General features: G+C 39.7%; 1 protein-coding gene across 2 annotated transcripts; it reads left to right on the top strand.

The window, feature by feature from the left end:
• The first annotated feature begins 56 nt into the window (after positions 1-56).
• LOC133912938 (single myb histone 6-like) lies at positions 57-6,308 on the top strand. Of its 2 annotated transcripts, none has more exons than XM_062355924.1 (7): positions 57-268; positions 2,158-2,357; positions 2,545-2,768; positions 2,889-2,973; positions 3,693-3,776; positions 4,453-4,800; positions 6,008-6,308. In XM_062355924.1, the coding sequence occupies exons 2-7, from the start codon at positions 2,208-2,210 to the stop codon at positions 6,020-6,022; spliced, it is 906 nt and encodes a 301-aa protein (XP_062211908.1). In that variant the 5' UTR covers positions 57-268; positions 2,158-2,207; the 3' UTR covers positions 6,023-6,308. The 2 variants fall into 2 exon arrangements, with proteins under 2 accessions (XP_062211908.1, XP_062211907.1); XM_062355923.1 differs by having other exon boundaries at positions 2,155-2,357.
• Positions 6,309-15,343: the final 9,035 nt, after the last annotated feature.

The following is a 15,343-nucleotide window of genomic DNA, read 5'->3' as shown; positions in this document are numbered from 1 at the left end:
GTCGTGTGCAAAATTATGCATGTCAAATTTATACGTGTGGCAGAAACCTGAAATGGCAAAACATGATTATTTCAGGCTAGGGGCTAGGGCTGTTGTCAGGCAAAAAAAAATCCGGCGTCGCGCGCCTGCGGCCCGGCCGAACCAGAGCTCCAGCCTCCTTCCACCGTGCCCTCCTTGTCGTTCTCCTCCTTCTCTTGCCCCCTCTACTGGTATTCGATTGGCGTGGACGCCGTCGAGCTCCGGACTCGGGATTGATTTTCGTCTACTGGTAAGGGGCCCTAACCTGCTTTGATGGATTTTTCTAAAAGAGTCGATGGGTTCTTTCTGCGAGGTTGTTGGACTGCCGTGAGCAATCAAATCCAAATCGTACTCTGCCTCCATGAGTTATTAGCGGATTTCTTCGCTGCATGGCGGAGTGCTACTAATCCAATCCATTCGTTCATTCAATTCCATGGCCCTGGTTTGGTTCGATTAGGCTCTGCGCAAGACCAGTCGATCCCATTTGACGCCCAGGATTTTGGATCCGAGGTGTGGCTGACGTTTATTTTCCAAAGAAATTGGGGTTCAATTGAAGCCCATACTCCACGCGAAGTCCCACCCTGGATCTGGTAGAGATAATAGCCCTTGGCCTGTGCTAAGTTTGATATTTAGTTTGATGTGGCTTATGCTGAATATGTATCCAAGCTAGCAGTTTTAGATGAAACTGCAAAAGCAACCATCATGCATGATTTCTCTTTGGTATTTTCATTGTGACTTGGGTCTGCGCGCGCACTGCGCTGTGTTAAGGATGGTTTCTCTGCATGATATTTAGCCTTTTGATAAATAAATTGTGTCATTATTGTGTTGCAATTTTTCCTGCTTCCTTGGTTTTATGAAGTGTAAAGTGCTAAAGTCCTTTACTCTGGAACAATATTCCGTTAGTTTCTCCATAGGGAAAAAAATGTTGCAATGCCTCTATAGGTATCAAGTATCAGTGCCCACTGTCCATCATTTCTCCTTTTGTTTCAGCGCCCCCCTTTCACATGTTGGTTTGATCAAATCTTGACAGAATCTAGGACACTGATTAAACATGGTTTGGTGATACTGGTGTGCTTGGCAGGACCATTCATGTTGGCACTTAGTGACTCCAGTTCATGGTCGTACTCAGACTAGTCATTTAAATGCCCTGAACCGCATTTCCATTTTTGATGATTAATGAACCACATCTTCTGCTTTCATAATTTATTGAGCCTGTTACAACAGCCACCTAACAAAAGCTTGAGCTACTAGGAAGAAATGGATTTTCATGCGTATTTCAGAAATAATAAGATTTGTTTGAGAATACTGTTATGGTGTTTCAGGTAATAACAGGCACGGTGAAGCTATTTCCCGCTTCATGAAATGTCCCCATGTTGTTATTTCCTTTATTACTTATGTTATACTTCTCCTTTTTTGCAAGTATTATGTCATACTTTTTTCCCCATTTACATGACACTTTTGTCAGCACCAACATGGGAATGTGTTGATATTCCTCTGGGTTTGTGATGCAATTGACATGAAAATGGAATTTCTCAGGTACAATGCTCACTGGGAGACGGTTGGACCTGCCAGTTGCCACTTTTTTCATTTTTTAGCTCAATTTAGTTCTGAGGAACAAGTAGTTTTGAAGTTACCTTGCAAGCCCTAATTTGCAGCTTTGTTTAGTCACATGGCATAAGCCATTGTTGAGTAACTTGAGTTTGGTATTGGTACAATTTTAACTTGTATGTATGTATACTATAACGGATATGATAGACTGTATGTAATGTGGGCAGTGATGAGATACAATACAACAAATGTTTTCTTAATAATTTCTAGGTTTATACAGAATTTTCGTGTTACCTCGTACTTTGCCCCTGTTATTTGGTATATTCAAGTAATAGTATGAAACGGATTTGTTGCTTTAGCCAAGTATGGCTGGACGTTGTACATATGAAAAGAATCATTCATTTCTGTCAAGTGTTTTCTGCACATGTTGTATTTTTTTGTCAAAATATTCTTATATTGGGGAGATTTTTAGTATATTTAAAGCTTGCAATGGGAAGTGACCAAATGTAATTCAGCACTGGTCACATTCCTTGCAGCTGTTTGTTTTGTCAACATTTAGAATGTTCTAATGGATTGAATTCATGTTAGAAGGTGCACCGTCGTGTTAGTATTGTATTGGACAGAGGAGATTAGGCCTAAGGATGGGGGCTCCAAAACAGAGGTGGACTTCCGAGGAAGAGGCTGCTCTTAGAGCTGGAATAGCAAGGCATGGAGTTGGAAAATGGCGCACAATATTGAAAGATCCAGAATTTAGTTCCATCTTGTGCTATCGCTCAAATGTTGACCTAAAGGTTAGAATTGTTCGCTTCATTCCACTTACCTAAGGTTCTTTTAGTGGAGGGCATTCCAAATTTTCTATTCCTTGGAATTATGAGTCTTTCGTAAATGTCCACATGTTTTCTTTTGAACCAAGTAAATGTCCACATGTCATCTTCAATTTTAATGTGCATCCCCTCTTTTCCGCTAATTACTATTTAGGACAAGTGGCGCAATATGAATGTAGTTGTCAGTGCATCGGGTTCCCGTGACAAGGGAAAGACTGCTGTGAAGAAAACCCGATCTACTCCTAAGAATAATGATCACACCATGCCAATAAGCACAGTTACTTCTGATATTGACGATGATGTTATTGATGAAAAGCCTATAGCATCAGTGTCTAGTGAAGCAGGGAATACATCAAATCCAAAGAAATCTCACTCAAGGTAATTATATATGTATAAGTCTAATGCACAAATCTGCCACTTAGCTCTTTTTTCTCTTTGTGCTATCAATAGAAAACTCGATATTTTGGACACTCCACTTAGTTAATGGCTTCCCTGCAGGCTAGACAATATTATAATGGAGGCTATAAAGAACTTGAATGAGCCTACGGGGTCACACAGAACTACTATTGCTAATTACATAGAGGTATGCTTCCTCCTTTTGTTTTTGTTCCTTTCTAATACCAGAGCTATATGTTTCATTGTATGCCTACATATGAACGTTCCTATTGTTGCGTCTTTTTTAAAGGATAAGGTCAAACACTACTGTCTCTTTGTTTATCTACTTTTATTGTTAATGTCCATTTTCCCTCTTTTTGTATATGTTTGTGTTTGGTCACCTAAAGAGCTCACATAGCAGACAGCTTGTCATATATGGATTCAATGTTTTGATTTCGATACAATGTATCAAAAAACAGATTAGGCAGTGCCACCCAGCCGCCGTGACTTTTCCCAAATCGGCAGGCTGCACGTCTAGCAACCCACCTGTATCTGTTTGAAGGCTCACTGCGCCTGAACACGTATGCAAAATAGTAAACACAGTTTCATACCAGAAACAAAACTACACTACACCTAACCTGATTGTATTGCAACAAAATGAGCTATTACAGACATCAACTAGTAGAATCCCATAATTAGGCAAGTCTGGTCACATAAGATTTCCTGTCTCCTTTTGTGCAAGAACTGCAACCTAATTTGTGTTCACCCTCTTCCATTACGAAAGGCAAGCTGTTGCATTGTCTTCTTGCAGAGTTCTGGTGTCATGAAATTACCATGTTTACACTTGCTTACTTGCAAGTTCTTGTTGAAATGCGTCATGAGAGATTGCTACATGTACAATCAGTTTCTTACCCTGGTTTTGTGTAGGAGCAATATTGGCCACCTAGTGATTTTGATCACTTATTGTCTGCAAAACTGAAGGACTTAGCCACCAGTGGGAAATTGATAAAGGTATGCTTTGCGAGAAATAAAGCTAGTTCAAAGTTGAAATTACTAGGTCATACCAAGTGGGTACATTCAATTAACTACACGAAGTAGTGTAGTAGTTAAGTATAACCTTAGCATAAAACCTTCAGAAGCCTAGTTTTTATTCAACTGGAACAGTTGACATGCCATATTTGTAAAAATTGAGTATATGAAGGTTTCCCGAGATATGTATGATAAAGAATATGCATGTGTGCTGAAAGGTGCATCAACTTGTTCAGGCATGCACCATACTCTATTCTTAGTCCATTACTATAATGCTGTGCATACACATGCTTGTCAGTATCAGCAATCACTTTTGCACACTAGTTTATTGTTCAATTTCATGTAGAATCCTTGTCGAACTGCAGGTATGCTATTTTGGTTGTACTTAGCGAAATGCCATTTTTTCTGCATTATTGGATTTGGGCTCTTTGGCGTCCATGACTTCTCTTAAATGTTTTTTTCCTCAAACGCAATCTCTTAAATGTTTAATGTTTTTATTTCGAGCTAATCAGAAGGTGCATAGTTCTGCAAATTTTGTGGGCTAGCAAAGCATCTTAAACCATGAAAATGGGCTATTTGTTATCTTGGCACTAGACATATAGTTACCCATGCGAAGAATCCAGAACATTTCAGCATGTGACCCTATGGAAGATTGCAGGTGAATCGTAAGTACAGGATAGCGCCTAGTTCACCGTACTCAGAGGGTCGAAGCCCCAAAATGCTGCTGTTGGAAGATGTGCAAAGAGAGCCCTTCAAAGTAGGGAGTGATGATAGTAAAACCCTTACAAGATCTCAAGTTGATGCTGAATTGGCACGTATGACAACCATGACTGCTGAAGAAGCTGCAGCAGCTGCCGCTCGTGCAGTTGCAGAGGCAGAGGCTATCATGGCAGAAGCTGAAGCAGCAGCGAGAGAAGCAGAGGTTGCAGAAGCTGATGCCCAAGCTGCACAAGCCTTTGCTGAAGCAGCATTTTTGACATTGAGGAACAGAAATGCTACAAAATTGGTAATAGCTCTAGTCCGTGTATCCTTTAGTTATATGTTGTCCTTTCGCATGTAGAACGATGTTCTATAATCCCTTCTGCAACTGATTGGTTACTAAAAGGATCCCGCAATGAGCAAGTTTTTATAAATCCATTGACTTGTTCATTGAAGATCATGATTTCCAAAGGCACTTATGCCAAGGTATGGAAAAAAGCATTCACTTTAACATATTTTCTCATTTTTCTTCCACTAAATCATGCCTGTTATTTCAGAATAATACTCCCTCCAGTCATAAATACTGGTTGTTTTTGGCAAATGTTCGTTCAAATTTTTTAAATTTTGACTAACAATAGCTTTCAAAATATTTAGTTTGGAAACCTTAAAATCATGTGTAGATTTGTCTTGAAAAATGCTTTCATAAAATCATAAAATCATGATTTTATAAATATATTCTAATAAAAAATAGTGATCAAAGCTATGCATTGAAGACCGTGTCTTATTCAAAACGACATGTACTTATGACCGGAGGGAGTATTTGGAAAACAAAATAAAGGATCTTAGACTAATGGGTTATCTCGAGTTTGCCAGAAGCAAGCAAAAAGTCAACCTGTTTTTGACAAGTTGCAAGTTAAGATCTCTTTCCAACTCGGTAAACAGTTGGGGTCTCAAAACACCATTTGCATAGTGCTTGTTGCCTATCAACATTTCATCATGTGATGAATTGATGAAACAGTACTATGTTTCATCTCAATACAGTGACACTCTTGTATATATTGTTTGTTTTTCATTCCTCACGTATAGAAAGCATGGTAGGTACAATTGCATCCCAATTTGCTTTATTTACAGAATGAGTCTTTTGCTTCGATCCGTGTGAACTTCTCAATTCAAAGTCTACAAAATTTGAGCATGTGATCCGTAATGGACAGCTGTCCTGTCTCACAAACAAGAAGATAAGAGCTGACCCAAATATGCACTACCTCAACATCAAGCTACCATTAAAAAAGGAAAAAGAAAAATATAACGTTTGATCCACTTATGCACCTAGGTTTGGATCTTAATCCTATTTGTGGAACATCTTTTCTCACGTGAGCTCCTCTACAGATAAAACGGAACAGCAGTATTTATTTACTTTTACTTATTGGGAAAGCTATGATCTAACGAATAAGAAAGAAATAGCCAATGTGATTTGCTGCTCCATCAAATTCTGATGCCTTCGTTTTCATTTGCAGATGGCCCAAGCTTGATGCTACCTGGAGCTGTTCCGGTCCAGGTCCAGCGTTGCCACAGATGCCAGCTACTACCTATGTACATGTTTACTGTTGTTACTGTTGTTCAACTAAACGTAGCTGTCCCGGTAGTTGTATCAACTTATGTTACCCATGTGAGCCCCAGGGCACCAGCAACAACAACAGCAGCTTTGTGTTTCCCCTTGCAACACCATTTTCACAACTCAGTGGCATGTCCTGGCCCCTCCATTGTCTTGAACATGCCAATCTCTTTGTCAATGTCAAACTGTCAATTGTTCGTCGACGCTTTTGCATGAGCGTATTGCCTTATGAACAGCATTTGCATGGCTGCACTGTCTGCCAACAGCCAGACAGGGCGCCGAAACAACGGTCCAATGAGATGATCCTTGCATATCCTCCCCTCATTAACCTGATGTTCATGGTGCGGTGGTGGAGCCAAGTAGCCAACCATCCCATCCAAGTGAGGTTCATTTGCCTTGCAGGTGGTAGATCCATACAGGCTGGAACGGGGATCATCCATCCCATCTTCCATGTTTCTTTCAGCTGGGCGTAATAGCAGTGGGCACACTTTTTCTGTGGTCTGGGACAGCTTTGCATGACAGTGTCTACTTGGCATGTGATGACCCTCTTTCTGGTACCAAATGATCGCCGTGGAAAAGTAGAGTTTCCATTTCGTGCAGCCGTTCTTTGGAACAGAATTTGTATGTTCCATCCATCCAGGTGATCTCCCCTATCTTTCTTGTGGTCGGTTCTTTGTGTCGTAATGCTGTGAAACTGTCCCGCCTCGTAATCTCGTATGCATGGCTTCTAGTGGCACATACTAGTTTAGGAGACCGTTCTGCTGACTGCGACAGGACTATGCGGAATTTGGCATGTATGATCGTCCAATGACTTGTATAGGAAACACTCTCTCTCACTCGCATGAAAGTTTCATATCTCAGTCACCAAAAACTACATATTGTTTAGCAAGGAGTTACAACCACAAATGTGTAATTTTAGTAGAAAACAAGTGTGATTTTAAACTGCTTGTGGAAATAACATATGTGAGTTGTTGGACGTTGATCTAATGGATGGGAGAAAGTTACTGAGAGTAATATTGTTTTCAGTCTGCTCTATATATTCAGATTGTGCTGTATATAATGCGCCTTCGAATTTTAGGTGTACTGAAAGTTGTCAGGATCATGCTCCAAACCATAGCATTTCAGGACCCAATCCTGACAGGATGCTACCACGATTAACCTGGATCTTACGGTCTTTAGATTGAAAAGTTTCGTGGTATATAACTCGACTAAGATGAAAGCAAACGAGGATCTGATTTTGGAGACACGGCTGATGCTACTCGTAGTTAGGAGTGGTAAATCCTGAAAGTGCAATGTCAGGAGCGACGAGTCACGAATGTTTTGTCACGGAAAGCACGCTATGTTCCCAGGCTTAGAGTTTACACAGGCGAGTCTCGGAGTTCACGAACCAATTGGCGCGCACTTGGACCTCTCTTCTACGAGTGCACTGCTCAGCGCGGTGGACCGTGTCCATGCACGCTCCGGAGCAGCCGTAGTACGATGCCGCGCGCGCCGACGACGAGGCGGCATGGGAACGCGGTGGCGCCTGGTTCGTCGGCGCCGCGCGCGAGTCGTCGTCCGCGTGGACTAAACGGCAAGCAAGCGTCCTTGCTCTCCGTTCCGCTGCAGGAGAAGCTAGGTGACCTTCTGGCGCGCGCCCTTATGCATGGCAGCCTCGGCTAGTGGGTTTATTTGTTTCAACCTCTAATTATGTCTTTCAGTTTTCAATTCAAAGCTAAAATAAATAGATAATTTTTTATCATAGCTTTTTACAATCCGCTTGTTGGATTGTGAGAATGTAATAAACTAGTTTTCCTTAGTTTTTCACATATTGTGAAAATCTATTTTACTAAATTAGTCATCAAAGTTTTTTTAAATATATAATTAAAAGCTTTCTATAATTTAATATTTTATAATTCACAATTTATCCACTACTTTTTAAAATCTCTAGTTAAAATAAATAGCAGCCAAGCCAGCGCTGACCCTGAGCATGTGCGCGCGCGGCGGCCAACGGCATCTGCACGCACAAGAAAGAGCGCGGCGACGGCCACGTACGCCGGCCTACGCTAGGGCGCACGGACTGGTGGTGGTAGCGCGCGCCATGCATGGAGAACAAACATTTTGGTGTGCTCATGGCCTTGATCTGCTCTTGGGAACGTTGAAACTGAGCTCGGGTAGTCATCAATACTACTCCCACGTACTATGCATAATCGGAAATGGCATCTCGAGTATGGATGAGGCCTAGAATGATCTAGGAAGGTTGAGTCAGAAATTAAGTTTAAATTATTTGTGATGGTGATTGATAAAATTATTGTTTTGGTTTGATGATTTTTAGTTTGTATAAGAGTGTCTATGTTGTGTAATTGTGATCATGTCTTATCTAAGTTGGGGAGAAAATTATGTTGAAATTTTTATATCTGATTTCAGAAAAATTGTACATATCGGAAGTTCCGATGTGCACACCAGAAGTTTCGGTCCTCACTGGAAGGTCCGGTGTTAGGTTTTTATACATGTTAGATAATTTCTTACAGAGAAGAAATTTTTGGGGAAAATGGAACTTTAAATACCGGAAGTTCCAGTGATAACATCGAACCATTTCTTACAGAGAAGAATTTTTCGGAAGGTTCTATGCTGTATTGATAATCGAAAGTTCCAGTGTTAACACCGAAAGTTTCGGTGAAGAGCACAAACAACATAAGAGGTTACACACATCAATGTTCCAATCTGCAAACCGGAACATCCAGTGTTCACGATTTTTGTGGGTTGTATTGACAACTAAAGATTCTTGAGTTGGATTAATTGAAGATGGTTTGGAGATATATGTTTGCTTGTCTTATTGTGTGTAGATGATGGATACAACTTAACGGTCGACGGTGGAATCGGGGCTAAGTGGGATGCTAGGTGCCAGACGATCAAAGATGTCGAGCGAAGTTAAGGGTAATCCCAACAATACACGTAGAGGTCAAGCAAAGCATAGGAGATGGATGAAATCGACGTGTTGATGAAGTCAAGCGAAAGGAAGGCTGGTGCAAGTGATAAGACGGTCCGAGAGATCATAAACGGGAGAGACTTGCTAACTATTAAGATCGCAAGACAGGGTCCATGTGGTATCATCGTGAAACTTACATCGAGTCGAAACTAAGTCGTGAAGGCATCTCAGCCGTTCGACAGACGGAGCAAAAAATGAATCAAAATGCCCTGGTGATAGATACGAGGCTATTGCAAACAAGAGGTATTTTGGTAACAATGAAACTTGGTATCAAGGGAACTCCCAAGGCTTATAAATAGAGGGGTATGGATGTAGGGACAGAGTGAGTCAGTCATTAGATAGTTGTGTGGTTGAGTTTTTTGAGAGGGAGAGAGGAAAGCTTAGCATTTGTAATAGGTGAGAGTTTTTTATGAGAAAAATACTTTGTAATGTGTTTAAAATAGGGATGACCTCTTGAAAAAATGAAGTGCATATTTCCTCTGATGCTTGTGTTCATCTCCTTCTAGTCTTCTTCTATTGAATCCGTTGCTTTGTTGTAAGTTTTTTCTTTTTGGATGATATTTTCATTTTGGTTTTTAGGCTAAATTTTTTCTACTTAGAAAAGTTATTCTTCTTATTTCTAGAGGCATAAAATTTATATATATATATATATATATATATGTATACAAGTGAGTCTTGAATCCCTGGTCTTCATATCATTGATTTGGAAAAAAAATTACGGGTGATCTTTTCCTTACTTTAAAGTTTTTTTCTCTTAAGTTACTATCTTTTGTAGCAATAACATGTGAGATGAGTTTTAATGGAATCTAAGGTTCATATAGATCAACGAGAGCCATGTGTTTTTGTGAATATTTTCTTAGCAGCATGATTATCTCCAGTTTTACTTCTGCTATTGGTTTTTTAAGTGCGTTGGGTGATAATATGAGAAGGACACCCGCTTCAAAAGAAATTAATAATGTGCCAATTCACTACTCTATTTATCATTCTCGATTGACTGTGTTGCCAAAGGTGGATGAATAGGTGAGGGGTTATTTTGCAAATATTCCCATCTCTCTACAGTATGATATCTCACTGTTTTAATGGTACAAAACATGTGTCTTTGTATTCTTTGTGATTAATTGTTCAATTAGTTTACGATGATTTGTTGAATAAGTGCTACTATGAAATCGATCTGCTTGCACCCATCTTGCTACTTGTAGGTTGTTGTACAAGTGGTTAATTTGCTCATTTTCGGCTACAAACAGAAACTACCTACGACACCACCGTACCCATCCTCTGCATTTTACAAACACCTGCCATTTACCTTGTGTAGCCAATTCGGTACTACAAGACTACCTGAATGTGAATTTTCAGAAAAGGCTTCTGTACCAGCATGATGATTATTTCCAATCTTTACCTGTTTATTGAAGGTCCAATGGTTTTACTGTCAGAAAGGAAACGACAAATGTCACCAGCTCCACTAAAAAAGCAGGTGTACAAATGTTAACGGGTCCCCTCTCCTCTAAAAAATGGATTACGGAGGAACAGTAGCTCACCTCATGCATAGGTGGATCCAAAGGTAGTCAGTAAACCGTAGATTCATGACACAACTATAAAAAAGTGTCTTTATTGCCAGATTTAAAGTAGCTTTTATTATCGGTTGTGAAGTTGGTAGCGAGCAAATGTCGGGTAAAATTTTCAGTCACAAGTGATAATACGTCATCACTGTCAGCTGAAACCTTCAACCAACAGTGATAGTCAATGTCTGAATTAACATTTTTTCCTTGAAAAAGCAAAAAAAAATTGCCTGACTAGGCACCCCTACGCGGCGCAGTCGCAAGTCACAAGAGATACGCACGTGTACAGTTCGTGACATTTAATTAATTAGCTCACTCGATACGTTCTTACCATCTTACCGTAGAAGTGCTTGTGATAACAATAGAATATGCGATCCTTTTAATCTCTTCTGTCTGAAACTTCAGACAATTATTTAGACATCTAAATGATTTAAAATGAAAAATTTTCTAAATGAAGTTGTAGATCTTATCGAGTGATATAATTTTCGTATAAAGTTTGTCCTCATCCGTCTTTGTATGAAAAAATTATATTTTTTTAAGATAAGCTATTATCTATTATCATTGTCATTTTATAATACAGATCGGTAGTAATGCGCATTATTACTGTCAGTTGGCAACACAGACTAGCAGTGATATTTAACAAACTATCACTGTCGATTCGTAGCTAGAACCGACAGTGATAGTCAAGTTTTATTGCAGTTTCATTTCGAATATACTTTTAGTGCCGGTCTTTGATAAGAACCGATAGTAATAAGCCGTCATATAAAGTATATTATGTAGTAGTGGGACTACTCGTATTTTGGCAAAAGAAAAAATCTAACTATGGAGCCCAAAGGTCCACACCCATTACAAATGAGAAGAAGAAAAAAGTCCACAGCCTTCTTGTTGACGTAAAAACGTGGCACGCCAACACATTAAGCACATCATATGCAATATCCGACGAGCAGCACACAGGATGCCTTGGTCGTGGCGCTACGTCGTCGGACCTTCGTCATCACCCACACTCGGGAGGGACCCTATCGAAGTGCGGGTGACCTACGGCTCGTCCTTGGTTGTTGAGATCAAGAACATGAAGCAATATAGATGGGAAAATAGAACTGGACTATAGGAGCTAGACAAAAGACGGAAGATAATGCAAATTATGTTTGATCGATTGGTTGATGTCCTCTATCGGTCATGACCTTTTCATATTTAAAGGGCAACAGATCTTAACCGTAAAAGATCAGGACTTCTAATTCAAACCGAACAAAATTTACATATATTATTCGGCTATACCTACCTGATCTCCAAACTTTCTAAAAAAATATATATGTTTCCTATTTGAACACGTAAAACTCACATATATCTACCGAATACGCTTTAATGTAGTTCGGCATTCTTAGATTCGATCAACTCTTCCATCTATCCGGAGACCAACTGCAGTAACAAACCATAATCACTGATCGTCTAATCATTGGTCATAAACATTGATCGTGTTCACTGCTTTGAAATCATTGTTCACTGGTCAGAGGTTGCTGTTCACTGGTCAGTAATCACCGTTCACTAGTCGGAAGTACTGTTCACTAATCGAGCACTATTTGCCTGATCGGTCACTGTTCATCTGATCGCGGTAATGTTCATCTGATCGTAGTACTGTTTATCTGATCACGATATTATTTATTTGATCATCTATTAAACTAATCGTCACTGTAATAACCACTATAGATACTAAATCTTGTCATCAACACTTCTCTAACACTCGTCCATCTCCCTTTGGCGGCAGCGGGCATGCGCGTACACAGCGGCACAGGCGAGCATGCGCTGACCCGCGCGACCGGAGTGCGTGCGACGAGCGACGGTACAAGCTTGAGGTGCTCTTCGCCAGTGTGTGCTTTGTGTGCAGCGACACGATCGAGTGGGGGGAGGTGCCCGTGTTGCCTTCCGTCACGACCGAGGACCAACCGGCCGCGCTCGCCACGGGAGGCTAAGCTAGGCCTGCGCGGCAGTAGCGGGCGCCCGGCGGCACCCCTCGGCGCCCTTCTCCAGGATGTTGCCGATGTCCTCCCAGGACATGCCTTGACCTTGGTGAGCAATATGTACCTTCTCGTCCAACACACTAAGTAAAATCTGCCTTTTATTACCTTTTCGCGATGAAAATTCTACACTATTGCGCAAACCTGAGTGTATTGAGTGCATAATTTATCCGATGTTGGCGGGGGATTACAATTTGAAGGTTAGACCTTGATGTAGATGGGAATCGCCTTTCGGGAACTGAACTACTGAATTGAGGTGCTCGATCACCAAGTTCTACGATCAGTTAGCCTTTTCAGCGAGTAACTCTTTCAATTTGTATGCCCGTGTTTTCCAAAATGCCTTTTCAAGAGTCACTACCCATGCTTCGTCAGGATCAAAACAAAGTTTGGCTTCAAGCCTACAGTCGCTCATACATGCTGCCCCGATCCCAGCAAGAAACATAACAGTGCCTGGAAAAATTGCACTTGAAAACCCATGTTACCTGTAGCTGAGTGATTTTGTACACGCCTGAGTTTTACATCCAAAATCAGAAAGGTACAACCTTGGGCAGAAAGTTTTTTCCGTCAGAAAATTTGATCATGCAAGTTGTTGTTTTCCGGGGTCGATGACTTGATGCTATTGTTTTTATTTGACTTAGTTGTACTTGTGAATTACAAATATAGAGTTGTTAATACATGAAGACAAATGACGATATTGCAATGGTAGAATTACAAAGACATGACTTAGTTTTACTTGGACTATTTATATCTTAGTTTTCACAAATTTTAAACTTATTTTATGAATTTATGACACTGAGAACACTTAATATATTTATATTTTACTTTTAACAAATTTTAAAGACGTATATTGGATTCGAAAATTTAGAATATCCAGATACACCCTACGATGAAACTCTGCTCCGCCACTGGCATCATGTACCATCTCAACCATACATGCTGATATGTTTAATACACCATCCACATGGGCATAGGTAGTACCGATCAAACTGACAATTAGTAGAGTAATATCTTAGATTAAACAACGCAACGTACTTAACATGGATGAAAGAAATTGTTTATTGCTATTGGGAAATGACATCTTTGCCCCTTAAAAAATATAAGACCATCTCTAACCATATTCCCTTCATTTCGTTCCCTTCCCGATTCCCTTCCCTATTCTCATTCCCTTTATTTTCTCCCATCTACAACCGCTTCCTTTCGAGGGGAATCACGAAGGGAAATGAGAGAAAATTCCGTCCTGAAGGGAGAAATCCCGTCGTGAAGGGAACTATGAAGGGAAACTGTTGGAGCGTTGAAGGAAACGAAAATCCCTTCACGACGAGATTTTCGTTCTCGAAGGGAAACCGTTAAGCGTAACCTAAGGCTGTCTCCAGCAGTCACTACCCGCCCGCAATCGATCTCGAGTGGTAAGGTGGGGTGTGAATCAATGTAGCACTTGGAAAAACTGGAGCTCCCTCAACCCTATAGTAAGAAGATGAATGTGGACTCAAACGAAGGAGAAGAGTAATAAAGTATAGAAAATAGAGTAGCTGATGAAGATGAAAAAATTGTTGATACTATAATAGTATTAGGGGATGCTGTAATAGTATTATAGGGAATAAATTTTTAGAGTATCTGCTAGAGATAGTCTAACCCTACAAACAAGTTGTTGTATACTCTTTGATAGCGGTGAAAACAGGCCAGATTTTCCGTCCGCTCGATTGTGCGAATTGTTTTAAATGCAATCGGATATCAGATACTAGATATCCGACAAAAATCTCGGATATCGAATCGGATCTTGAATTCAGATGTAAGGAGACAGGTATCCGTTGAATATCGAATATCTATGAATAAAATCGGATTATTCAAAGATTATCCAATAACTATATAAGCATATCTTTCAGAGCTTATAACTTTTTTATATGGGGTTTAATAAAGATGGTTTTTATATAAAAATTGTAGCTCTCGATGAGATTTACAAGTTTATAGTTGATACTTTTCCATTTGAAGTAATTAATATATTCAAATAATTAATAAAAGCTTTAGCAAGCATATTAGGCACTCATAAGTTCTTTGATTTCGCTCTAACGTAACTCCTTTCGTAGAAGTATATTGCTAATTTACTTATTGGATCTATAATATAATTAAGTTTTTAGATATGTGGAATAGTTGAATAATTATAACATATACGATATATGTGTTTGTTTTTACTCAATATCTGAATAGATATTTGTGATTGACGTTGTCTGCATCTGGCTCATCACATATTTGATCCGTATCGATCTGTATTCGTGACTGAGAATCCAACACCATCCGTGATCGGCTCTGATTCTGATAAAAAAAATATAAGATAGAATATAAGATCAGCAATATCCGTCTATACCCAATCTGATTACACCCATACTCTGCACCTTTCACCATTAGTTTTATTCTACTTCTAAATCAGTAAATGTTACTAAGACTATAATTATTTGTTGTAAAACCTAATAAACCGTCTCATGTGATCAATATAATTATTTTTCTTAAGTCCACTTTTTTGTTAGAAAAAAATGACTACATACCTTAATCTTGGACGTCATCTGTTTTGGAACAGGGGCATAATACAATTATAGACAATACTCTTTGTTCCTCGGTCAAATTTTACCAATAAAATGTTTTTTAGAACTAGAATTTTAAACAAGATGTGGTCACACTAGTGAAATATGTATGGTTTTATTAGCTAG

The sequence above is a fragment of the Phragmites australis genome, chromosome 3 (assembly GCF_958298935.1).
Source record: "Phragmites australis chromosome 3, lpPhrAust1.1, whole genome shotgun sequence".
Taxonomy (NCBI): domain Eukaryota; kingdom Viridiplantae; phylum Streptophyta; class Magnoliopsida; order Poales; family Poaceae; genus Phragmites; species Phragmites australis.
The sequence above is the reverse complement of the archived record's forward strand: the minus strand, read 5'-3'. Positions and strand labels throughout refer to the sequence as shown.

Excerpts from the sequence above, each read along its gene's own strand:
- LOC133912938 (XM_062355924.1), top strand. The coding sequence starts at position 2,208 with ATGGGGGCTCCAAAACAGAGGTGGACTTCCGAGGAAGAGGCTGCTCTT. Across the intron at positions 2,769-2,888 it reads CCAAAGAAATCTCACTCAAG|GCTAGACAATATTATAATGG; the intron begins GTAATTATATAT and ends GCTTCCCTGCAG. Across the intron at positions 3,777-4,452 it reads CCAGTGGGAAATTGATAAAG|GTGAATCGTAAGTACAGGAT; the intron begins GTATGCTTTGCG and ends GGAAGATTGCAG.